This window comes from Rhea americana, unplaced genomic scaffold, assembly GCF_003343005.1.
Source record: "Rhea americana isolate MKP2758 unplaced genomic scaffold, rheAme1 scaffold_233, whole genome shotgun sequence".
NCBI lineage: Eukaryota > Metazoa > Chordata > Aves > Rheiformes > Rheidae > Rhea > Rhea americana.
Window position 1 is genome coordinate 773,254 of NW_028186350.1, and position 26,824 is coordinate 800,077.

At 42.0% G+C, this 26,824-nt stretch overlaps 1 protein-coding gene across 2 annotated transcripts; it reads left to right on the top strand.

Moving 5' to 3' along the window:
• Positions 1 to 1,112: 1,112 nt before the first annotated feature.
• On the top strand, positions 1,113 to 24,625 carry ASAH2 (N-acylsphingosine amidohydrolase 2). Of its 2 annotated transcripts, none has more exons than XM_085306164.1 (20): positions 1,113 to 1,245; positions 3,798 to 3,907; positions 4,392 to 4,541; positions 5,078 to 5,254; positions 5,694 to 5,821; positions 6,416 to 6,493; positions 8,749 to 8,869; positions 10,315 to 10,440; positions 10,826 to 10,912; positions 12,548 to 12,652; positions 12,810 to 12,891; positions 13,381 to 13,496; positions 15,203 to 15,297; positions 16,367 to 16,406; positions 17,180 to 17,275; positions 18,216 to 18,311; positions 18,694 to 18,843; positions 19,781 to 19,840; positions 20,581 to 20,669; positions 24,436 to 24,625. In XM_085306164.1, exons 1-20 carry the CDS (start codon positions 1,113 to 1,115, stop codon positions 24,623 to 24,625), a joined length of 2,229 nt encoding a protein of 742 aa, XP_085162290.1. The 2 variants fall into 2 exon arrangements, with proteins under 2 accessions (XP_085162290.1, XP_085162291.1); XM_085306165.1 differs by having other exon boundaries at positions 1,113 to 1,239; positions 3,831 to 3,907.
• The last annotated feature ends 2,199 nt before the right edge of the window (positions 24,626 to 26,824 follow it).

Consider the following 26,824-nt stretch of genomic DNA (forward strand, 5'->3'; position numbering starts at 1 on the left):
TGTATTTCCCGATAGCTTTATTTTTTAATAACTTTTTTGTTAATCTTTAAAGAGCAGTAAGCCTGTTTCTGAGGTGGAAGAGTGATTTGAAAAAAATCTAATCCAAAGAGCTCAGTGTTTGATGAAAAAAAGCTAGCGTCTAAGAGCAAGATCTTATYGCAGAAGTCTGCAATGCCCTTTTATTATAAATAGTTGCACTGTTCACAGCATGGATCCTGGCAGGTCCTCCAGCAATATGTCTCCAAGTGCTTGAGCAGATGCAATATGCCTAGTAGGGACAGGCACCTTTCGCTGGGCGCTTTGCTCTCAATGCTGCTACGGTCCAGGGGAAATCAAGGATCTCATTCAGAGATGTGTTCGTGTCTTATCACAGGCAATGCTGAGGAAGGGAGAACCATGCTGTGTTCCTAAAATTTGTGGATCTGGGTTTTTATTATAATGATGAGATGAAAAAAACCACAACCACTGCTTTCTTTCTAGCTGGGTACATGTTTGTTTTTCACTGTGTTTCCTAAATTAATATTATCATCATCATCACAATTATTGTTTTGTAAGGTGCTCCAAGCATGAGCAGCAGAAATGCTGTCAGGTCTCAGGCTACAATATCTCTCTCACCTCCTCCTCCGGGAGGATCTAGTGGAAGACTTGACTTTATTTAAAAGATGGGTGGACTTTGCTTGTGTTATTTTTATTTGAATTTGTTTATTTGTGGAATTTTTTCAAAAGACTTCTTCAAAAGATTCAGTGAAGCGTTCTCAGAAGCTTGGATTTGCTTGTTCAGACGTTCTCCCTGTCCTATCAGGCCTCATGACAAGGGAGATATCATAGGTAATTGGAGATATATTTTTGTAGTCTTAAGCAGACTAAAAAAGCAGTCGCTGTCACTCCTTTTCCTTCTTTTCACTGCRTGCTGGCTGTTCTGCCACCAGCCCTGGGCAGCTCAGAAGAATAGGATGGAGGGCGATGACACAAACCAGAGCCCRGCGAGCGCAGGGGGCTCTTCGAGAGTCTGGTCTGCAGCTGCTCTGGGTGTGACATGCTCAGTGTCAGGTGGCTGTCCCTGCTGCCTGTCATATGGGCTCCTTTCTCTTTTCACAGTGTGTGCCCCCATCATGTGTGGAAGGTCCAAGTGCTCCTTATCCCGCCTGGAGGTGGTGCTCATCATTTTCCTGACACTGATGATAGCAGTCACCGTGGTGCTGCTTATCCTCCACTTTCTCCCAAGGGAAGAAGCTTCTAGTAAAGGCAAGTTGGGATGTTTCAATCCCTCCATCATATCCTGCTCCAATTCCTTGAAATCTAAAGCTTTTTTGGGGGTGGAGGGTGCTGCACAAGGAGGGCTGTGGAGAAGTGGGAGTATCTGATTTCTTCTTAAAGCAGCAGTGGCCAGAAACCCTTCCTGGAGTTGGAGATCCCAGGCAGCTATACCCTGTACAAAGACACTGGCACAGAAAGCCCTATCTCAGAGATAGTATGGATAAATAGATACAGCAGGTAAAGGATGGACAGACAAAACGGGCAGATTGCACTGAAATATTTGTATGAATCTGAATATCACTCCAGTTATTCACTCCTCCCCACTCATGGGTGATATCACATATGCCTGGCATGCCTGTGGGCCTAGCAGCTAGACCTTGTAAGTACATTTCCATCTGAAGCAGCTTGCTTTTTCAGAAAGCTTAAAAATATATTTTAAAAAGTCAAAACAAGTTACGAAGTTACCATCTGAAACMCGGAGAAATGACAAAGCTCTTACCTAAGGGGCAATTCTGCGCTTTCTGTTTATTTCAAGTTGCAGGATCATGTTGTCCTTGAGCAATGTGCCCGATGCAGTAATTTACATTAATGGGCTATAGGTTGAGGGTTATTGGGTAGCTGCTCAGCATTTGTAGTCTTCTCTGTGGGTGTGATGTGTGTAATCCTCTCGCACAACCATGGCCTGTTGCTTCTGCTGGTTTTTGCAGCAGGAGCTTAGTGACCAAACACAAGAGCATCTCTCCAGGCTTCGTTTTGGAGACCTCCATGCAGCGTGGATTAGAGTGGTTGCAAGGAGGTTTGCAAACTTGTTTCCTTCTTCCTACTCTGAGAAGGAGATTCAGAGAGCCCATTGCTCTGGGTACAACACTGAGGAACTTCCTAGCAGTTGCAATACCATTGCAGCCCACGTACACCTCCAACCTYCTCTCCTGGCATAGGGAAGTGGACGTTGGGAGCACCCTGCCCAGAGTAACCCTCAATTTGCTTCTAATATGCCCAGAGATAAAAGCTAAGGGAAAAACATCTATTAGGAAGTTTTAGCTGTTTCCACCTGATAAGAGCTCTTTCCCAGAGTGAGGGGTTTCCCTTTGGCTTCTCCAGATGGAGGGGGAATTGCCTTATGTGTCAGGAATGGTAACTTCCAAGTTCTTGRTTTTGATCTCGAATTGGACAGAGTTCACACTTTCCTCACGTTTCTGTGTTAGAACACATAAAAGTTTTGCGCAAGTATCTTATCTCTGTATCCCCTCTGTATCTTACCTATGAAGGGAAGGAGSGGGGGCAAAAAGCAGTTTTAACATAACCCTGTTCACCATTTATGTCTGTTTACATGAGAGAAATCTCTGGGGCTTGTAGGATCAGTCTGGGCATAWGTGAGAATTTCAGCTCTCCTCTGTTTTAAATCACAGCCTAAGAAAGGCTGTACTGGGAAGATGAAACATCCCATTATCCCAGYACCCTGTCTCTATAAGGAGCCAGGAACAGATGACTAGAGAAGACTGTAAGAACAGACTGAGGACATACAAATATTTTCCCATAGTGTTATCTCAACCTCCATTAATTTGTGGCTCTGGGACTTTCTGAGACAGAGAGAATTCCTTTTTATTTCTTTTTTAATTTAATATCCCTCGGTGATTTTTCTTCCATAACTTTCTCCAGATGCTTTGCCCATCCTGTAGAAGGACTTCCACACATTCACGATGGGTAGGAGGAGACAGTTTCCTCTGGGAGATCTCTTCCTTGCTGTTTGTTGTTGCTGGAGAGTTTAGCTTTGCCTGTCTCTGAACTTGTGCCAGCTCTGCTGTGCCCTTTCTGGAGACCAGGGCACCAGTGCTGCACACAGGAAGTGTTGGATGCYGGAGGGATTTGTACATTGACATAAGGATGGGCCCTACTTTTTTCTCTAGTCCTTTCCTGACGGCTTCTCGCATGCTCCCCAATTTCTTTCACTGCTACTAGGCTGAAGTTTTCACAAAAATTACACCCCAGGATTTGTTTCCTGCATGGTAATGGTGAGCTCAGAGAATTTCATCTTTTACAAAGTTAGGCTCATCTTCTCCCTGCAGTGAATCGCTGTGCGTTTTACACAGCCCAGTGYGAGCCCTGTCTTATGAACTCCCTCTGTAAGTCTTCACAGCTGACTTTGCTACCCTGAATACCTCAGCAACCTCAGCAAACTTTGTCACATTGTTATGCAGTTACATAGTAAAGTCCATGCTAGGTTATGCAGCAAAGGGCATGGGATGCAGAACTCCCGGTGTGACCCTGTGCGCTGTGAGCCAGGATGGTCTCCTCCTGTCCTCTGTTTTTCTGTCCTTTACTGGGTTGTTCATCCTTCCCTGGCCCTTGCCTCCTAAATCATGCCTGTGTAGCTTCTGTAAGAGGTTTTGATGAGGGCCACTTGGAAGGTAGATTATATCAGCTGGATTCCCTTGTCTACAGGCTTGTTAGGCGTACTTTGCCTTTAAAAAGAGTCATGTTACCTCTTCCCTACCAAAATTCTACTTGTTCATGTGTCCACTAATCTCTTCTTACTACAGATCCCAGTCAACCAGCATCAACTCAGACCCCAGCAACTGATGGCTCAGGAAACTACTTAATAGGTGTAGGTCGAGCTGACTGCACAGGGCCAGTTGCAGAAATTCCTTTGGTAAGTATGCGAAACTGAGCATGGCATCTGTGAAATACCAATTTTCATCTTTTTCTGAATATTCTATTGCAGAACTTTTKGTTTAGAGACTCTGCCTTGCCAAATAGTTGTCTTTAACTGCTAGGTGAACTTTCTTGCTGTCATGGGGCAAGAGAGTTGCAACTCTGAGTTCATGCACTGCTGTTCACTTGATCATCACAAATGAYCAAGTGTTTGTATGAATCAATTGCTACACACACACACACAYACACACACACACAMAGAAATCATGGAGTATTTCTGCYGGACTGYCTTGCAGTTACAGATCAACTGGTTTCTGCATATATTAAAAGCTGCTAGAAAAGAGCTAGCCTATGACCACATTTTCAAAGGTTAGATATAATTCCCTTGATCTTCTGCTAAATCTACACAGAAATACATATACAAATGAATATGTAGCTCAATATTTTGGCTATATGAGCCTGATGGACCTTTTCCCTTCCAGATGGGTTTTGCCAAGGCTGACCAGGTGGGTGGTGGGCTTCTCACACGACTCTACAGCCGAGCTTTCATTGTGGCAGAGCCTGATAACTCCAGACGAGTAGTGTTCGTCAGCGCTGACATAGGAATGGTATCTCAGAGACTGAGGCTGGAGGTATGTGGATGGAATCAAACAATCTGCATGGTCTGACTTTATTCTGTGTTGTCAGTGGTATTACCCGTAATGCTGTAGTCRTTGTTAAATAATAACAAACACGCTAGCAATTTGCTTTGCCACCTCCCTGCTCCAGAGACCTGAAGCTGTGCTATGTCTAAGCTGCCTCTGCTACTGAGGTCACACACTGATTGCACTCTTTTTATTGGAAACCTTATCATGAATATATGTGGCACTCAGTGCCTGTGTAATTCTAGCTTTCTAGCACTACCGAGGGAAGGAGAGAGAATGGCAGAGAAGTCACTGGGTGATATGGGATTGGCTGTAAGTTGGCCATAGGGCTCTTCACTTGCAAGATTCAACTATTGGAAGGTTGTTATCAAGTTCATACTAAAATTCATCAGTGTGGGAGTATTGGGGAAAAAGAGAAGAGTTGGGGACTCAGATGAGATATTGTTTAAAAACAAGGGCTGATACAAATCTCTGCAGTTTTGGGGTATGAAAGAGGGTTGATAGGATTTCCTTCTCCTTCTTAGGTGCTCAAGGAATTGAAGAGCAAGTATGGCGAGCTGTACCGACAGGACAATGTCATTCTGAGTGGCACTCACACGCATTCAGGGCCTGCTGGCTATTTCCAGTACACCCTTTTCTGGTTAACTAGCAAAGGACTGATCAAATCATCCCTTCAGGCTCTTGTGAATGGCATTGTAAAGGTAGGTGTTTCTACTCCATTGAAATGAGATCCCATAAACACAAGAAAGGCAATGGGGAGATGTCTTCATAACCAATGGAGTTCTTACTGGGATATTCATCATAGCCATTCCTAATGCTACGATCTTAAAACACRCTCAGAGACAGGTTTGTATTTACCAAGGAAATGAGTTCAGCAAACAACAGCCTTGAAGTATTTATTTAGAAAACAATAGTTCTAATTTATTTCAAAATATTGATTTTGGTGCTCATCACTTTCTAGAATTTTAGACTGTGAAAAAGGAAAAAAAAATCCCTAAAATTAACATGATTGAGAATTGGGATGGAGGGAGACAGAGACAGAGGGAACAAGTAGTTTTTTTCAGATAACTTCATGTAGGCCTTACAACTGATTCCCTTCCCCATGCATCAGCTAATATTCCCTGTCTTCTTAATTTTCAGAGCATTGATACAGCACATCAGAACATGAAGAAAGGAAGGCTTTTTATAAACAGAGGCATCGTAGAAAACAGTCAGATCAACAGAAGCCCTTACTCCTATCTCCAGAATCCAGTGTCTGAACGAAGCAGGTAAAGGCTCTTCCAATGGCAAAGAAACTGAGCCCTGAAAGGTGCACTCTGATCAGGACCGTAACCCAGCTGTCTTGGAGAGGGTGTTTCTGGTCATCCATAGGATGGTTCAAAATGTCAACCACAAGAGGATGATGCTGTCACCATCCTGGGTGCACTAGTGCCTGCTCCCTGCTAAAACGAGTTGTACGAATGGGCCTGAGAGTTGTGGTTGAGTGAGCCTCCAGCTCCCTCCAAGCATGGGAGAGCATTGGTTAAGGGTCTGACCTTGTGCTTTGTTAAAAAATGAAGATGATGTCATCAGAAGGTGTTAGCATTTGAGTCAGGTGGCGTTGAAATGCTATGCTTTGTGCATGTATTTAGAGAGGTCCACCTTCCATTGTCCAGAGAAGCAGTGCTTGATGTTACTGAAAGCARTAACTCTTTCCTTACAGTCAGCAGATATTTTCAGATATTCCTCTCAAGTCTAACTGCACTCTAGTAATATCCCCTTTGTTTTCTTGCTCAATTGGTGGAGACTTAATGCATCTGAGCAACACAGAGCAGGACTTCAACTGTGGTGCTTAATGGGATTTCCCTGCTTCGTTGTCCCAGGTATTCATCCAACACGGATAAAGAAATGGTAATGCTGAAGATGGTAGCTGCAAATGGACAGGAGCTGGGCCTTATCAGGTACTGACTACAGAAGTAACATGATTTTTTCCCCAAATCCTCATGAACCAAAATACCCTAGAAACCACAAGAGGCAGGACAATTGGGCAATGTGCCCCTCAGGCTGTCCTGGGAACAGCATTTTTGTGCTGTTATTTAGAATCTGTCCAAAGAAAATAGAATAAATCAGGCTGCAAGGGATGTCTAGGAGTTTCCAGTCCAACTCCTTTTCTGCTRTTCCTTTCTGTACAGTCTCTTCTTTTCAACAGTTGTTACACTTTCTCATTGCTCTCAGCTGGTCACCAGAGGATCTCTGGATGAAGAATAAACTTTTGCTGAGAGTCTATGAGTGCACAAAACAAGACAGCATTCTTCATCTGCTCTGGGAGCTATAGCAGCATCCGATCCACCTTTAGCTTTCTGCTCATCTCCTGGCACATCTGTATAGGCCCCAGCTTACAAAAGAGTCTGAGGAGGATGATCATATTTGATTGGGTGTAAAACCCACTCTACACAGCTGGATGTTGGATATCAAAGTCTCTTCTTGCCCCAACAGTGTGGAAAAGGGGAGGAGGATCACGCAATCATAGCCAGGCTGAGGCTTAAAGCACCTTGGGGCTTTATGGTCCAACCTCTGCTCACAGCTGCATCAATGTYGCACCTACAACATCTTGCTCAAGGCTGTGTCCAAGATAGTCTGGACAATCCCTGAGGATGGAGATTCCCCACCACTCTGGGTCCTTTTCCAGGGTTACACCAGTTCCATGAAGAAGGACTGTTTCCTTAGGGCCAGCTGRTGCTTTTGCTCTGCCCCTATGAGCAGAGCCTGCCTCTCTGTAACCTCTTTGGGCAGTAGGAGGTGCAGCTGGATCCTTCTTTGACATCTCTTCTCTAGATCTCGATTACTTTCTTTTAATACCCCATACTTCATGCAAAGCATGCCATTCCTGGTGTCGAACACAATGTGCTGAGTTACCTTGTCCAAGAAGTGGTGTTTATGATGCCTGTCCTATCAGGAGATCTGAGCCTGAGTGTTTGGCTGTTCAAAGTTTAGAGCTCAAGGCCAGGCAAATGCGGTAACTCACAGTAATAAAGCTGACATTCTGTTTTCCTCATTTAGAAATCACAAGTGAGGGTCTGATTGTGTTAAGAAGAACAAGAAGGTTTTCCTATGTAACTATTTTTTCTCCTGATGTCACAGCTAAGGAAGTAAGGAAAAAAGCCAAGGATCTTTCTTGAGGCGTAAGTGCCTTAGAAGGGAGATGCAGCTGTCTGCTTTCAGAGGGCATAAGGGGTTATTGCAGAGCCTTCTTCTGCCAGCTGTCACACGCAGCAGTTAACTAAGTGTGCTTTGATAACCTCTGCCCTTCTAAGGGTTGAGCAATTGCTGAGCAGCTGAAAACGCATGTTTGCACACGGAGGAAGGATCTTTCCAAGCTGCAGTGAACTGCAGAGCACAACAGTAATCTAAAATAGACTCAAATATCTAGTCAGCACACAAAGCAGGGCAAGCTGGTTTGCTTTGGGGAAGGGAATGACTAGCTGTGCRTAACGCTGAGGAGCTCAGTTGCTCTAGTGAGGCAATGAAGCTTTATTACAGTGCAACAGAAATAGTCAGATCAACATAATGTTTGTGATCTTGAAGGCCGAGCCATGGTGCACTGAACATCCACTGGGGGCTTTACTGGCTGCTATGAGCCCCATAGTTTGTTGGTTTGGCACCTTTTTGTAAGACTGAAAGTGTCTTATTTACGCTGGTGACTCTTCCTTGTTTCTATGAAGCGAGAAAAAAAAGAACCTGTCCAAACTATAAYTTATTTCCAGTTACTTGGGTTTAGGATACTTATGTAGCCATTTTTCTTGTAATTGTATATCTCTGCAAGCAATAGAAGGCAGATCTGACCATCCTCTCCCCAGGAGTCTTGCCTGCTCCATCTATCTCATCTGTTGGTTTCTTAGGATTTCTACACAGAGTATGAGAAGTGGAAAGAGATTCGTGGGGTGGAACTGCCACGAAACATTGAAATAGCTCTTAGTGGCCCTGATTACTGCAGTGCCCAACTCTTGTGACCTCAAGATCTGGGCCATCCTAGTTATGAGCCTTCCCAGTTAAGAAGGGGGAGGATGGGATAAACTCTGGCCTTGCTAATCCTGCCCCGGGTATCCACAGTCCAGGCTTTAGTTCACAAAAAAACATTCTCATTAGTCCATTGTAAAYATATAGACGGAATAATATATTTCCTGTGTGTATTGTGTATCTTCTGATTTTTCTTTATCTGGTTTGCAGTCCATCCGGTCAGCATGAACAATACAAACCATCTAGTGAACAGTGACAATATGGGCTATGCATCTTACTTGTTTGAACAGGAGAAGAACAAAGGGATGCTTCCAGGAGAGGTGGGAGTCTTTTAAGACTATCAAAAATAACAGGAAAGAATATGCACCAGAACAGATTGATTGGTGTCTTCTGTGCACCAAAACAGGTTCTTTCAAACACTGAGCTAGGGCAGCAGGATAAATACAGCAAAAGGAGACAAAGATGCACTCTTGGCCTTATTTAGATTTTTCTGCCTCTAACAAAGAGAAATTACAAGGTGTACTTATGGCTTTCCAAATAATAGCCAGTTACATTTATTTAGATTTTAAAGGCAAGCCAAACTTATTTTGATTCAACTATTGAAAATAATGAAAACATTAGAAAGGCACGTGTGGCATAGTCAAGCCAAAGGGAATTCAATACTGGGTCAATGTTGTGGGATCAAGACTGTGGTCAACTTTGTTTCCTGCAGCCTYACAAACAATTTTGCCTTCTGGTCTTTGACCTGGGGGCACTTCCAACCTTGGAGAGTAAATACTACTCCTTTAAAAGTTTTATTTCCCCTGAAAGGTGAATATGGATATGAACCAACCTCATGGATGCTTTGATTCATGAGCTGATCAAGAGAGTGGCTTCTGTGTATCTCCAACTTTGAAACAGTTGGGCATTCCCATATTAATACTCTGGGCGGAGGACCGCAGGCAGTTCATTACTAAAGATGGAAACTAAAGTTTACTCATTTCCTACTTGCAAACATTTCTTTTTATGGTGGATTATCTAAAAGCTTTTAATAAGACTTCACTGTAGTGCATAGTTATGGGTGCAAGTCATTGTGAGCTGACATACGCACAAAGCTAAGCATGTGTGGTTTCAGTATTCAGCTCTCTAGCCTGCTGGGCACATTGCATCTAACAGCCTTACAAGAGAATGACTAAAGAGCTGATAATATATTTAAGTATCTGGTATTGACACATGGGATCTCTAAAATGAGAACATCATCTGAGAGAAGTGAATTCAGCTAACACTCAGTGCATGTAACCAGCCTCGCTTTATGAGTATTGCTTGATGTTAACTCCTGCGGTCAGATGCAGTGGCTCTCACTCTCTAAATCTGTCATGGTGAAAGCCTGACAGAAGGAAAATCATGTGGAAGGTGCCATGTTGACTCAGCATTTGGTCAGTAACGTTATGAATTAGAAACGAGAGTAAAGAGCTGCTGCTAAGTTGGAAGAGGCAGAAGAAAAGTTATCCAGAAACTAAAATGGTCTGAAGGTCCCCCTTTGCCACCTGCAATGGCAGTTTCATTCAGTGCACCCTTTTCTCCCTTGCTTTTCCCATGGGGCACTCCAAAATCCCAGCATCAAACCTTCCAGTCACTTCAGAAATATATACCAGTGTCCCATGTCAATCAGCTGGCTATAATATCAGTCCTGACGTTGTGTTGCACATTTGTAACCCTAAGGGAAAGATGCAGGTGATGTTTGCAATCGCTGCAAAACCCATCTGTCTACATCTTTGTTTGATAGGGCTCTTTTGTTGCTGCTTTTGCATCCTCCAACCTGGGAGATGTGTCTCCCAATACCAAAGGCCCATTCTGCATAAACACAGGAGACTCRTGTGATAACCCACAGAGCATCTGTCCCGTAGGTGGGGTAAGTATATATTCTTGATCTACATTAAGTTTTACTAAGGACAAAATTCATGTCAGAGGTGCAAATATGGAGCCAGATGGCAGACCGTTCTGCAAGAAGAGGATACGAATAAATCACTTGTTTCTTGGATGATTTGGGATACCAGTTTCAGGACCTTATCATGTCTTGTCCTAGCATACTCAGGTTTTTCTTCATCCACCTGAAGTCCAGATAAAACCAGAGGTTAACATAGGAACTGAGTGCTCAAAAATTTAGATGGCTCACRAAAATTAATTAGTTCCCACATTATGAAAATCGCTTCTGCATTTGTCCACTGAACCCTCACTTTGCAGTTATGTTCTTTCTGTTAGCAGATTTTGGAATTAAAAAAAAAATTTCTTAACAGGCAAAGATGTGCATGGCCATGGGTCCTGGTACTGACATGTTCAATAGTACAAGAATCATAGGGCAAAATATCTACTTGAAAGCAAAGGTAAGCGATATTTTTGTCTTAAGAGTATGCACGGATGTGGTTATTACAAAAGCAAAGGCACAATTTATTTAAGCAAACGTCTTGCATCTGTTTTTGTGAATGCTAGTAGGCTTAAAGTACACTAAAATCCGGATACATCTGCTAAAGAAGTTGTTGCCTGATTTTTCAGAAAATGTGCACTTTTAGACACATGATCATGGGCTTTGCAACTTTAATATGTTGGTTTCTGGTTTTAATCTCTTTGTTCCTTATTGGTATAGATTATGGATATTGCTTTCTTATAATCTCCTTCTATGCGTGTGTGTCAGAAGAATCATGGTGGGAAAAGACACAGGTGCTGAAGACTCCTAGAAGAACTCAGAGATGCCAGCAGCTACTGCTTGTTGGCTGAGTTTGCCTTCACACTCCTAAATTAATGCAAATGTGAGCTAAAATGTGCTAGCTTAAACACCCATGAAAGACGTTCATCCTACCACACTTCACTTTGCATTTATTCAACTGATGTGCTCCAGCCTGTTGGCTCACTTACACTTTCGTCCTTTAGCCCAAAATTCACCAGTTCCCCTTCTGCAGATCTACATTACTTGGGGGTTGTCAGCAAGAGGACACGTCTGGCACAGTTTCAGGGACAGCAGCTTGTAAGAACTGGAAGAGAGCCAGCAAAGGAGTAAAAGCAGAAGGCTTGATGATGGTTATTTCCTTTTGATTGCCGTTTACAGATGTTTGCCTGAAAGTCAGTCCAGACTGATGATGACTTGCAAGTCAAAGCTTGTCCTAGGGAAACTCTTGTCCCAGTCAATGTTCCTTCCATTTTTATCAAATAGAGAATGAAAACGCTGCTACCATTTTAATGGCTTCAGACATTTGGTTTTCAAATGTGATGTCCTCTATTTCTTCCTACAGTTACAGGAAATGTTACAAAACCAGCGTGACTTCTGGCAACACTTTCTGTGTACCAATTCCACATACGTGTGTCAGAAAAATAATTCACTGAACAGCTGATGACCAAATTAGAATGACTAAGCTGTCATCCGTATAGTAAATGCATAGTAAAATCTGTGTTTGGAAGCACTGAATACAATCAAGTATGTGTTTGCCTATAGAAAACACTTGTTTTGGTCAATCTAAGATGTGAGAAATGCAGATAACACTAGCATCTCCTGTAGTAGAGACAGTGGTTTTTCCTTCCATTTGAGCTGTGAGTAATATGGATGAGGCCAAAAGGTTTCAACCAGCAAAATATCGACATCCAAGTGGAATAGATGTGTGGTTTAGCTATGAAAAGAAAGACAAGAACTGCTGGCCGAAGAGTATCCTCTACATGTTACTTGGGCAAGGGAGAGCTTGCAGGAATTGGGGTATATAAAATTTAGAGACAAGATGATAGAAAGAAAGAAGCTTGGGAAATACGCTTGTGCTTTAACACTTGGAAGATGTCACCAGAAGACATCAACAGAATAAGGAAATAATTCATGCAGCTGAGTTCACAACAGGGAGATAATCTCAGAAGAGCTGAGTGCCTAATTTCTTCTTCCTCAAGAATTTATGCCCGCGCCAGAGATTATTCTACACTGGCAAGCTGCATTGCTTTGGTTTGCTGCTTTTGACACTGCTTACTCTATGTATGTGCTTTAGGAGGTGTATGCAAATGCTTCCCAGGAGATCACAGGACCTCTCAGCTCAGCACATCAGTGGGTGAACATGAGCGATGTCTCGGTAGAGTTCAATGCCACACACACGGTAAGGGCAGGAGCACCCAGGACACAGGCCTGGGACTGCTCACCAGGGAAGAAATGTTGTATTCTTATGGCAGGACTTCAGGCACGCTGAAGAGAACTGATCTGAAAATCTCTCTCTCTCTCTTTCTTTTTCTTTTTTTTYCCCCGTTTCAATTAAGGTTAAAACATGTAAACCAGCCTTAGGACACAGCTTTGCTGCTGGTACTATTGATGGAGTGGGGGCTTTCAATTTTACACAAGGTAATTTAGGGAGCAGGTGTCAACAGGATTTCATACAAATGACAAAGACATGGGGCATCCTCCAAATAGATTCAAACCCTGAGTCATTTTGAGAACATCGATAGCTGCTTGAAGCACAGTCTCCAAAGGGTGTGATCTTATGGTGCCCTTGCAARTTTGTCTGTATTTGCCAAAAGCCTTGTAGATGGGAAATGACTGTGCTCGGAAGAAAGAAGAGTGCTGAACAGGGAGTGGGGTGGAGAAAGAGCTGGCCTTGAGGCAGTCTCTGCAATTTGTTCTCGTTACCTAGATGCTGCCAAGTGTGGAGCTGATGGAGTTCAGCTGGGCTAAGTCTCAGCATTTTAAACCCCATAGAAAAGGGAGATATCCAGAATCTGCTGAGAAATATCTTATCCTAGAAAAAGAGAGAGAGATTAATAAACAGGATTTCTGCCCAGTAGCTGCTGCAAGAGCTGAAGAATCAGCAGATGAAGATGTTTTTCCCTTCAGGTGCAATAGAAGGGGACCCATTCTGGGACAGCATCCGGAACCAGCTGCTGGGAGAGCCATCCAATGAAACACAAGCATGCCACGAACCCAAGCCAATCCTCTTTAGTACTGGAGAGGTAAGGATACTCTGCTATGTGCCATGGAAAGCACAGAGACTGCTGATCTGGACAAATACTTAAGATCAGAAAACGTAAATGGTGCATGGAGCTCAGCATTTCCGCCCGAGAATCTCAGACCTCAGGACATCCTCTGCTGGGGCTCATATCTTTGTATTTTACAGCTCTGGAAGGGCTTTTCTTCCATCCTACTCATACTTTCCTAGCTTAATCTATGAGAGGACCTTTCTTTTTGTTGTATAACATGTTGGGCTGTGTAAGTTGAGGTAGCTTGTCACTGTGCCTTTGGGAAACACCAGGGGAATCCCACATTCTCAGTGGCGTCTTCAAAGCCCTTTACCAGATTATGGCTTCCTCAAGAAGTGTCCTTTTGATGTCTCTGCTTTTCTGCTGTATTTATGCGAATGTCTGCCAGTTCTGTGAATTATAACATCTATTAATACCAGATTTGTTCATCTACAGCTAGACTCACAGCCAGGCTGAGGCTGGAGAAACCATAGGGTGGAGATTTCTGGTCCAGCCGTTGCTCACAGCAGGGCCAATGTTGCAAGTAAAGCAGGTAGCTCAGGGCTGTGTCCAGGAGAGTCTAGGCAATCCCCAAGGGTGGACATTCCCCACTGGTCAGGGCTCTGTTCCAGGGCAACACTGCTCGCATGGGGAAGGACTGTTTCCTCAGGGCCAGCCAGGATTTCACATGCTGCAGCTTGTGCTGTGGCCTCTTGTGCTTCTGCTGTGACCCTTGACTACGGAGTTGCTCCTGCCAACCAGTTCCAGCGTGCCCCTGCATGCTTTCTCCTGGGGCAGGACATGGTATTTGTTGCCAGACTTTCCTGAAGTCCTGCTTAGACCTTAAAACGAAGTTGATGCCACATTCTCCACCTGCTGTTCCTTTGGCTCCAAGGTAAATGTAATGTCCTGAGAGGGTAGGGCAGCAGGATCATGTCCAAGGTCATTCAGCGCAATTAGGGAATGACATCTGGATGAGATATTTCATTGTTATTCCTTTCATCAGTCTCTTTAAAGGCTTCTCTAGTGCCACTTCATTTTCAATCAATTCCTCAGCTCATCCTGCTAAAGAGGCTCCAGTGTAGAGCCCCCTCCCATGCCAGCTTCTCTGCCAAGGCTGGTGCTGTTGAGAATAAATTATATTTTATTCCTATGGCTGTATCACCTTTGAGCATCCTTTCATAGACACTCTAGCAGGCCTCCTGCTTCTAATGTGTTTGGCAAAGTTTTACCATTCATTTTATGCCCCTGCTAAGCTGCTCCTCAGAAACCTTTCTGCATTTCTGTACTAGGATTTCGCGTTCTGTTTGCCAGAGCCGTGTCATTCTCAAGTTTCTGGTGGTCTTAATTTCCTTTCTTCCCCTTCTCGTGCAGTGGGGAGTTTCTGCTCAGGAAGTTTCTGGTCCTGGGTGCTACGCTGACCTTATTCACCTATTTTGCTTTAAGCTGCCCCTCCACCAGCACAAATGGGTTTTGCTTTGTTCATTGTACTTACGCTTSTCTCTCTTTAATCTTGTGTGATGACCAAATAACTTCTTGTACATGCAATACAGTAAGTAAAATGCTTTCTCATGTGACTCACTGTAGCATGCAAAGTAATTTTACTTGTCTGATTTAAAACTACAGAAAGGAAAATGCTTCAGCTATGTATCTTGCTATTATTCTATAAAAGTCATATACACTTCTTCTTTTCATCCTAGATGACTCGACCTCATCCATGGCATCCTGACATAGTAGATGTTCAGCTTGCTACTATTGGGTCGCTGGCAATTGTTGCTGTTCCTGGAGAGCTTACGTATGTATTTTCAGTCTTGTTCTATATATCACACCTGGCACGTTTTTGTTCAACCCCCCCGCAGTACTTTCGCATGTGGATGTGTAATCCAATGTAGAAGATGGTTGGGGGAGGCTAGGCTAAAAATTATGTAGCTTTGCAAGCACTACACATGCATGTCCATTGTATATACTCTCTTATATACTGTCTCCTCTGGGTACCTGTCATTTCCCATTTTCTTCTTCTTTTTATAAACTAGCTATGGCCAATCTATGAATGAGTTTGAAACAAGCTTCTTAAGTAATTTTAACTGTTTGCTGCAGAGTGCTGTTTCACTGAAATGAAAGGAACATGCTAAAATCATGCCACAAACGTTGGAAAGATGAATTGCACTGATCTTAATTTTTCATTTACAATAAAACGGTAAAAATCTGGATAGGATAATGATTTATTTCTATCATCTTTTTTCTACCATCCTGATTTTTGATCTCATAAAAAGTGATTATTACGTTTCGATGTTGCCAAACTAAACAAGTATGATCAGGAGGCAAGCGTTTCACTGATTCCAAATAAAAGACTTCAACTCAATGAAAAATATTAAAATTTTGGCTTTTATTCTGAATGACAAGCACAAATCAAATAAGACCAGAACAGAACAGTTCATAGTTTGAGGTTTGCCAGAGAGGTGGGGAATCTCCATCCTTGGGCACTGTCCAGGCTTGCCTAAGTAATCTGCTATGACTTTGGTGCTGCTGTGAGCTAAGATCAGACTAAAAACCTCCCGCATGCCTCCAGCCTGTGTCTGGCTGTGATTATATAGATGAAATGTTTTGAGGTATTTTGATTGAACTCACAAGGGAGAAGATTCAAGTGCTAACAACTTGCTGATAGCCTCTCTTCTGCTCTGCATGTCAAACGTAAAGCTAGACTGGAGAGGGGGTTCTTGTAGTGACCTCAGGTAGCCAGATAGCCCAGGAAAGACTCGGATGAATACCCAGACTTCTAGGCTTAAAACAAATGACTCCTTCTTTTACACCCTTTATGTTCTCTGCTTTACTGGAGATTGACATTATTCCCTTAAAACCTCTAGGACCATGTCTGGACGTAGACTACGCGAAGCTGTGAGAAGTGTAAGTAGTGAAGGAAGAAGTTTCTCAAGCGAGCGCTGTATCTGGAATGTCTCATTTCTTGATTATGCTATTTTTTCTCTTGTCTCCGCCCGGTTGGGATCCTGGGTCTCACATCTTACGGAGGTTTCTTTCTCACGATTACTTCATGCATATTTGTGCATGCACTTACTAACAGGCAAGAAAGATGAATATCCTCCCCAAAAGATGCAAATCTACCAGATTTTAATCCATTAAGTCAACACAAACAAAATCAGCTGAAATCCTGGCATCTGATGCTAACAGAAGTTTTGTCTCTGAAGCCTCTGTGGTGGTGGTGGTGGGGGGTTAGCTCCTGCAGTATGAGAACTGGAAAAAAAATGGTACATATATATATTTTTTCTATTCAGCAGCTTGATTTATCTTATTTTCAACTGCAGTCTGAATATCTTCTTAATCTTGCCTGCTGTTCCCATAACTCACTGAGGCTATCTCATAACATGTTATAGTGCTGTGCTTTTTAGGAGAATACAGATATTAGACTTCAAAAGAAACTGTATTCAATTTGTTGCATTTACTGGAGTATGACATCATTTATCCTCCTCCTTTGTGGGGAGTCTCTTTGCTCTTTGACATTGAATGGAAATTGAGAGGTTAATACGGGGCAAATTACATTTGTAGAGCTGTTTTCCTGAACCTCTGCTTCCAGGAACTTTGCATTCTGTCCTAGTAAATAATAATACATAATTGTGCATTAAGCAGTTATTGCAAGAGGAGTTATTTATTTCTTTTCTTAGGAATTTGAGTCTCATGGAACATCAGGAATGAATGTTGTAATTGCAGGCCTGTGTAATGTCTACACCCATTACATCACCACCTATGAAGAATACCAAGTAAACAATTAAAATTGCCTATTGAATATGTTTGATTGAATTCCTGTTTGACTATTTGGGATGATACTGATGTGTAATTATGCACATGTGCAGTAGTTTTTCTTTACCACAAAAAGCTGAAAAAGTTATGAGAACCTTTGGTAGAAATTCTGACACATGCTTGTTTTTTTCTGACCTAGATGAAACAGTGTAAGTGCCAAAGTGGTTTCCTGATAGGAAAGGGTTCTGGATACCTCACTGCGGAAATGGTCAGATAAAATGAAGGGAGCTCTTCTAGGTTCAGGTCTTTTCAGTGATGACCTAGATGAATTAGAAATGATCTTCACAAGTTGGGGAAGTTGCCAAAAGAAAGATTTGGAGCTATAAGATCATGAGGTGACTGTGAATCAGCACTGTCAGGCTGCTGTGGAAAAGGCAGCAATATAGCTTGCAAGACCCATGAAGCAGTTTTAAAAGTCTCCAAACGATGTGGTAGATGTCGTGCTGTAAGGAGGAGGTGGACCACTGGATGGTCCCAGAGGTCCAGAAATCTTAACTTGGGGGGAAAGGTTGGAAGAACTAGGTTTATTCAACCCTAGAAGTTGGAGAGGAGAAGTCCTACCTCATAAAAATGTAAGAAAATGAAAAGCTGTCAGAAATGAAGGGGTGATAACTTGTTTTCCTTTTTTGTGGTGAATAGAAGAATGAAGAATGACCTTAAATTGCAGTAGCACAGTAGCAATACTTAGGTGAGCTGTTAGACTGTCTTCTAGGCAGTAAAGAGGTTGAAGTACTAGATATGAATCTCCAGGGAGCTGTACATCTCTGTTCAGATGTCACAGAACTCATTAAATAACCCCCTGCAGGATAGTGCTCATCTTGTCTTTGGGCAGTGGAGTGAGCCATATAAGCTGCTTGAGACTCCTCCAAACCCTCCTTTTCCAACTTTGTCCTTTTCTAGGTTCAAAGATATGAGGCAGCATCGACTATTTATGGACCACACACTCTTTCAGCTTATATTCAGCTGTACAGAGGGCTGGCAAGGGCTATTGCTACGGTAAGCAAAACTTTCTGTATGCCACATACTGCTAAACACTTTCAAATCCTGTAAAAGGTGATACCTGTTCTTTAGTGAGGTTATACAATTGCTACACTTCTATTTCTTTTAAGTATCTCCTCTGAGATGTTCTCATAGGGTATGAAACTAATTCCTATAATAAGAGCTTCATACAAATTCTGCAACAACAGAGTAGTTTGTGTCTGGCCAGGATTGTTTCTGAACAGGAGCACCAACAGGGATCTTCTCACTGTACTTTTCCATTCCCTTTATTGCTCTTGTTGTTGAAGTCTATATAAGCTATGTACTTGTTAAAGAGCCATAGCACAGAGGTACTTGACATCTATAATTTTGTATTGTAAGCGCATGTTTCTTCTCCCAGAATACAGTTCAGGATTTGCCAATTGGTCCAGAGCCCCCACTTTTCAACATAACCAGCCTGACCTTGGTGCCTACTGTTAGTGCTGATAACGCTCCAACAAACAAGACATTTGGGGATGTGCTACAAGAAGTGAGACAACAGTATCGAGTGGTGAGAGCTTCAAGGATATTTGCTATGTCCTATTTAGGAGAACTTCTTTAAATTCTATCTCAACTTCCTAAAGAGCCTATTTGTTAAAGGATTGTGTGGATCTCATACCAGAAAGATATCATTACTCTTCGTGGGCTTAGATCATGGTTGAAAAGGCAGACTTTACATATAGAAGATGGACTACTTTGTCCATCTACCTTGATTGTCCTAACGACTGTGCTGTCTATGCATGGTGTGTGCTTTGCTTTTTGATACTCTTCACACGTGAATAAGGTCAGAGAGTCCTCTTCAATTTTAAAAGCTGTTTCAAAATGCTTCTCTGCTTCCTTATTTTTTGGTAACGAATCAAACTTATCCCTYGAACCTGAAGCTTGTAGATGAACAAGATTTACCTCTGACGGATAACCACACTAGTGACTTGATGAAGCATCAGTACTCTTAAGACTGTTTCCCCATAAAACAACAGCTGATGATTAAATTGGTGAATATTGTACAATGATTTTGTTACATACAGAAATCAGGTCACCTTTGATATTTCTGGTATAGAATGTAACTTAGATGAAATGTCAGAAAGAGTTCACTGTTTTCAGTACTTACTAATTTAGATAAGGTGCTCAGAGCAAGGGCTTTCATCTCGTTGGTGTACCTGCAGGAGAGAGGTAAGAAGAAGGCAGGGAGGGCTTGTATTCTTAATATGTCACTTATTTCCTTCCTTCCTTTACACAGAAATTTTATGTGATAATATGGAGTCCCACTTGCAAGTAGGACAAGTGGAATGGCATAGCACAGCACACAAATTCAGGATATGAATTGTCCATTCCTACTACAAGTGAAATTATTAAAAAAAAAAAAACTCTTATCAACAGCTTTTTAATGGGATGTTTTTAATGTGCAAAATACCACTCAAGCTTTAAAATAAATATTAATATTCCCACAGGGAGAAGTTGCTGAGGTAACTTTTGTAAGTGCAAACCCAAGGAACTCTGCAGAGAATATGGTAAATATAATGCAACAATGCTGAAATTGGGGCTTTTTATGGACTGGTTAATATTTAGTTACTGCTTTGGCCTTATATGTTTTAGTCTTTGTTCAGGTTTCAAAAGGAGTAAAATCATACACTTTTAGTTCTTTTTTCTTTGCTGGCTTTTTGAAAGTTTCTCCGTTGAGCATGTGCTCTGGCAATTCACCCCACCACAATGATTTTGAAGCAAAGTCCTAATTTTGTTAGCGATCGCTTTGTCTTATATTTGACATATGAAATGTAAAATCTGCACTGAAATCAAATACAGATCATTCATGATTTCTTCAGGAGACAATATTTAAGTTGAAGTCATCTGTATAATGCATCAGTCCAGATACCCTTTCTCAATATCCAGTGCTCTGTTGTAGGAACAAGAGTGGGGGCTCTAGCCTCCATCCTATCAGCCTAATATATGATTTTAATGTAAAAAAGGCAATGAGAAAGGTATGAAATTCACCCACTAGTCGTCTTGGATAGAAATTGATGGCAAACACCTAACTTGCCCATGCTCTTTTTAATGATCAGGTTCTTTATGTCTTTTCTATTTCATTTATAAATGTAAAATTGTGCTTTGCAGGAAATCTAAGCATAGTAACTACCAAATTTGCCAATAAAATACACAGATGTATAGCCTATTCTCCAGCTGCAAATGCAACACTATAAAAAGAACATGTGGGTCCCTTCAAAGCTTGGTGACTTCTCTTATTTTATTCCAGACAGAACACAACTTTCTGACAGTAGAGAGATACATCAGCGTTTCAGGGAGCTGGCATGTAGTGCACAATGATGCCTCCTGGGAGACCAGGTGAGTGACTTGCAGTGCCCTTACCAGATTTCACCTTTCACAAACTCCAAAGAGTAATTTGAGATTACCTCAACGTGCTTCCTCTCAGACCTCAAAACTGGAGGTTGGTCTTGCCACAGCTGATGTTGCTCTCTGGGGACAGATCAGGCTGCTTTTGTGCGGTTGCCATGTCCAGACCATAGCACTCAGCCTTCTCCTCAGAAATAACTTTGGGAAAGATAGAAGGGAGAGCAAGAATTAGAGAAGAAGCCACTCTGCACTCAGCTTATCAAGCTCACTGAGACTGCAAACGCAATGACATTACATAACTATGAGGGATCACCTTACTCGCTGCCAAGGTAATGCTGCAGAGTTCGAGACACRTGGGAAAGTTAGGCATGACCGATGAGTATGGCTGCCTCTTTTTGTAGAATAGAGTCCAAGTCTAATAATTTATCATGAGATAGTTTGTTTTGTAATGTGTTGCTGCAAAGTAACTTTTAATGGGTTAAAAGTTTGTCTCAAGACTAGAGTCAGCAGATCACAAGAAGTAAGAGGTCATACCTTCAGTATCTCTCTCTATGGAGATAGCRTAAGAGGCAATTCTTGCCTTTTGTAATGACCAAAAGGAGCCACAAGTGATCCCTTTTACAAATGGAGAGATAACTTATCCACCTCTGTGGTTGCTTAGTCGTGGAGCTAGGAACTGGCTGACCACAGTCTAACTTGTTAATAGCCTGCATCCATCTCTCTGTTGCATTGTACTGATAAATAGGATTCCAAATGGAGAATATCAAAAGTTCAGGCAACCTTTTAGTAGAAGGATTTTAGTAGGAARATGCTGGCTGGCTTTGCTGTACATCATAAAGTAGAAACAGTAGCCTTTTTACAGCAGTTCTGAAGAAAACAAAGTTAAGGTTGGAGATGTTCACCATAAGGAAAAATATCCTTTAAGAGGCCAACCTAACATTATCTTTCAGAGCTAYGTCAAAAGTCAGCATATGCCATAAGAATATAAAGTGATCTTTTGTCAAGCTGTYCTTTTAGGAGTTATTCCCGTGTTTGAATAAAAGTAGACATTTACCTACCTGTCTCTCCAACCTYTCTGTAAGGGAACAGCCCCCTGAAAACTATCTGTTTGAGGGGATCTCCTGACCTTGCAATGTTCCAGCTCAGACAGATATTCTCAAAGATCAGAGAGGCAATGCTCCTGGYAGCTCAGATTCATCAGGAAGGTCTTTTTTTTCTGAATCTATGACTAGCATAGGTAGGGCATAATTCTCTTTGCCCAAATKCAACCAATTGCTCTCTAAATCTTATCTAGTAGCCAGCATAAATCCACTGTCTCCCGTTGGCATGGTCTAATAATGTAACACAATTAAATGTAGTTCAAGCAGGCTCCCTGTCTCTGTGAATTAAAAGCCAATGTACTTCTGCCCTGGATGAATTCCTGGCCTGTCCCAATGCAGTAAATTTATTTCTACCTGTACTTAGAGCTTTGCATATTTTAAGTGTTTGGCCTTTATTTAACAGTAGCACTGTTTTACCTTGTCACTTTAATTGCATGCTTTTTGTCAAATTTCCTACTTAGATAAGGTAGTGCTGGCATTTTATCCTCTGTATTCACATACCATAAGCTATACTTAKCCCTGCCCACAAAGATGTTCCAAAATCTTGGAGAGAAACACTGAAAATGTTTAATGAAATGCCTCTCAAAAAGTTGAGGAGTACAGAAAAGGGCAAAACTTTAAGRATGTGCCGCCATAAAAAATCCAGACATCCCATTTTTCTTCCTGAGAAAGGTTAGACTTTGGATCCAGCCTACTCTGACAATGATGCTCTAATACTTCTGATAAGAAAGAGGAATTATTTTRCCTTTTCTTGTCTGAAGGGACTTACCAGAAGGCAAAGAAATGCAGATAACAATGTTTCCCTTCCTGGTGCCCAACGAGGAGAAATAGTTTTGTAAATAACGAAAACAAGGAACTGATGTTCTTGAAACTTTGAAATATCAGTAATCAAGATGATAGGCACAGGGAGCATCCAACATCCCTACCAGACATTATTGAAGTCAGACTGTGGGTTTTTTTGATATTAGAAAAACTAAARTTTAATACCATTGGCTTTGGTGGCATTGTAATAGGAGAGTAACACAAGTGAACACCTTATTCATTAGTTTAGTGTTACGAAGTGTTAAATAGCTTATAGACACATTTGCAAAATGCGTATTTTCAGGGCTCAAAAGATAGGAAGGTTTACTGAAGGAGGAGCTGCTCTCAGGGAATGCGATCTGTTATCTGCGCTTTGTCTTGCGTTCACAGCTGCAAGAGTGATAAGCTCCATTTCAGTTCTACATTTGCTGAATGCTCTTTTGATGCTTACAAGGAGAAGCGTTTGACCATCTTGTATCTGGGCTGGAGACATGGCATGTACTCTGTAATAGCTTTCTTGTGACCACTTAGGAGGGTGAACTTAGCTAGAGGAGAAGAATTTGAGTGGCCTGCCTTTAGCAAACAATCAACAGAGATAAGATGTGGTTAAATCCCTGCGAGCTCATCTTGCGTGAAGCCTCTTCCCAGGTGGGATCTGAGCTATGTTCCAGTTCCCAAATCCCAGAATGGGRTTCTCGGTTCACTGAGCTCTCATTAAGTTTTTTGGACCATTTATTTTTATTTAGAAAAAGAAAGAGCTAGTAATGATGTTTTCTATATATATTATGGTTTCTCATTTCCCACCACAGACCATGAACTTAACGAATCACTGAGAACTGAAGTTCTCTTCAGTTGCATCCGCTACTGTGAGCCAGAAATATGTAAAGTTACAGAGCAGTGCTAGGACCTACTGAATGTCTGGCCTGGGTACAATTAGGGCATATCAAAGAGTGCCTCTCACTGGCAGGCTCAAAAACAGGGCAAGTTAATCTTTATCATCCCAAGAGGTGCTCTGTGATGGCTGGCTGAAAAAACCCTCACAACTGGATCCTGGGATGTTTTTGTCTCACTACCTATAGCCTTGAGGTTGAGCAGAAGTGTTTGATCCCTCTCTGACCTCACATTCCTTCCTAAAGAGAAGAAAATTGTTAGAAATTTTTGTTAAGGAAATAAACAAATTTCCCMCAGTGTTTCAACTGGTTCTATCTGCCAATAAACCTGAACATCATTTGGGACCTGCTGGTGTGGAGAGATGATAGAAAGTATGTGCTGCTGCTTGCTGACCTGTGCAGATTTGTTTGGGTTTTTTTTCTCTCAGGCACTTCAGCTTCTCAAAAACTTACTTAAAAGTTCGCTGATGAGCCTATAAAAAAGTGGGAGTTTGGTAAGGAAATGGCTAAAAAAATTGAGCTAAAAATTGACAGATTTTTCCAGTAACCTTCAGCTATTTACATAACCTCTTGGTTCACCACTTCCACTTTCCAGGGAAGACTAAACTGATGACTATTACTCATGGGATAATATAGTATGGGGTTTATGATATGGAGTCACAACGTGAGAATGCTTTGGTAGAAACATTTTCTATCTACAGAAATGACCAATCACTTGTTGTGTAGTGTTTTCAGATATGTCTCAGCCCTCCGGTGTTTTGGGTTGGTTTGTTGATTGCTGCTCTAAATAGCCTGAATATGTAAGGAAACTTTTTTTTTTTTTTTTTTTTTTTAAGCTCTTAAAATATACTGAACTGGAGTTAATTGATGTTGTTCCACCCAGCTTAGTCAATCTGAGCTCCTGAGCTGTTAAAACAAATGAAAGTTAATTTTCGTGTTGACTTTAGTTTTTCATTTGTCTGTTAGATTTTACTGGACCAAAGGATCACGTGGTCAGAGCAACGCGACAGTTGAATGGCACATCTCTAGTGCCACAGAGCCAGGCACCTACAGAATACGACACTTTGGGCACTACAAGAAAACACCGCTTTTCAAGCCAGCGGTCTTTTATCCTTTTGAAGGCACATCTTCAGCGTTTGAAATCATAGGTCTATAGGTGATTCCTTTCATTAAATGAATTGTTTCCTTTGAACAGTACATGTGGTACCTGTGATGCTCAAATTCACACTCGGGAGCTGTTCTTACAGTGTTTGTGCCTACATATGTCATTTTTGTCCCTCAAGTGCTGCCGGTTGTCTGCTGCTGTGCAGTGCAGCTCTACTTTCCGTAAAGTTTTAACTCATTCCTGAAGTTCAGCCTGAATAGTTTGATGCACTTTCATTTGAATTGTTCTCATCCTGGACTGTTCTCATTGCAGCTGATTCCTATTGTAATAAAAGATTAACTGTTTTACTTTAGTCCTTAAACAAATGTTTATTGATTGTGAATACTGTCTCTTGGAGAGAATTAGTGAATAATGGGAGCTAATCCAGACCACAGAATAGTCCAAAAAATGGAGTCCACCCCATAAAACTGAGAAGAGCTGCTGAAGTTGCGAGAGGAGACTCCAAAGTCAAGTGACTGAAAGGGCTGGTTTCCTAGGTCAGAGAGGGAAAAATAAGATAGATACTCATCAAAAAAGTTTAAAGATTTTTTCTTTGATTAGACTGTTGTACGATATTTGGAGGATTCATTCTATCAGTTTAAAGCCATCTCAATCAATAGGGGGGTGTGTGTGTGTGTAACAGTGTTACATGAAGTGAATTGTGCATAGTTTTGCATAAATCAGTGACCTCAGTTTCAAAGACATCTAATGAGGCTACCTTTACAAGATCCTACTGCAGAGGTCTCARGTAAGGAAAGGAAGGTCAGTTACTCATAAAAAACCAAAATATTTGAGCAATCTGCAGGTTTTTCCTGTTAAGCTGTGTTCTTCTCTTTCACAAGTGTGTCTTTCAATTCACTAGTGTGCCATGAGGGCTCAGTGCTGTCCACCACATAGCATGGAGGACATGGGCCAAATTTTTGAAGAAGTCTTCTGAAAGTTCTCAAATGGTTACCAGTAGCCCAAGAAGTCATGGATGGGTTGGAGGCCAAGAGYACCTGGAAGGATTGTAYGTGATCACTCTGCTYTTATGGTCTTCCTGAGGCATCTACSAGTGGCACGGTCCAGAGGCAGGATGCTGGGTGAGAAGGATCTCAGGGCTGACTTTGGTCACTTATATCCTTGTGCTCTGCTCCTGCCCCACACTCSTGCGACAGTAAAGAGCCTGACAAGGTAACAGATGCTGTTTTATCCTCTAACTATCACTTTAGGACACCTCAAAAAGAAGAAAAACATGCTTATCTGTGACAAAGGATATTTCAATAGGAGAGTGTCATGGGACAGCAGGGGCCGTATGGAGGAAGGGGAGTTTGGRAGCAATCTCTTTTTGAAGGAGAGCCTGCAGCTGGTAGTGAAAGGTGGCTGATGTCCAGCTGGAGCAGGGCTGGATTTCATCGCAATAAGAAGTTTATGTTACAGGTGCTTTGGGTGGAAATTGTTAAAATCTGAACTTAGGAGTTAAAGCTGTAATTTCCCTTGCCGGTGAAGCAGCTCTGAACAGACCTCAGTCCACTTCGTTTTAGCACTGGGAGGGTTGCAAGTTGGGCAAGGTCTGTCTGGATGAAGGGCTGTCTGAAGCCAACAACCGAAGCCTGGAGAGGGCTGTGGTAACTTGCACGTAGTTCACAGTGTTGGTGACAGGATCCTTCAGTGTTGCCTCCAGAGCTCCCTTGTAGCAGCGCTGCAGTGAGACTATGGTAAGCAAGGTTGGTTCCCCAGTGTCCAACCCCTTCCAASCTCGGAAGTCATAGATTTGGTGGCTACAGCAAAAGGAAAACATGGTTGCCAGTTCTGCTTTTAGGATGCTCAGTGTCTTATGGCTAAACAATTGTAAATGTTTAATAAGATCCAACAGTGTGTATTAATTTTGTATGTGATCTCTTTAATTCTTCAGAGAATCATTAGTCARATAATTTTGCCTCTCTTGAAAATCAGTGGGAGAGAATGAATTATTCATTTAAAACCATCTTCAATCAGTTGCAGAGATCCCTCTCCTAAGGAGCTTGAAGCAATCTCAATATTGAGTCAGGAAAGARAGAGCTTTGGAGGAACAATACCGGGAATTAAATCCCTGAGGATGCTCTTAATATCCTTTTCTAGTAACTCACCGGACCAGCCTGTCCTCTCTGCTTTCAGTTGCAAAATTGCTCTGCCAGCAGTAGTGTCTGCAAGATAAGGGTAATTTGGCAGGCCCTTGCATCAGCACCTACA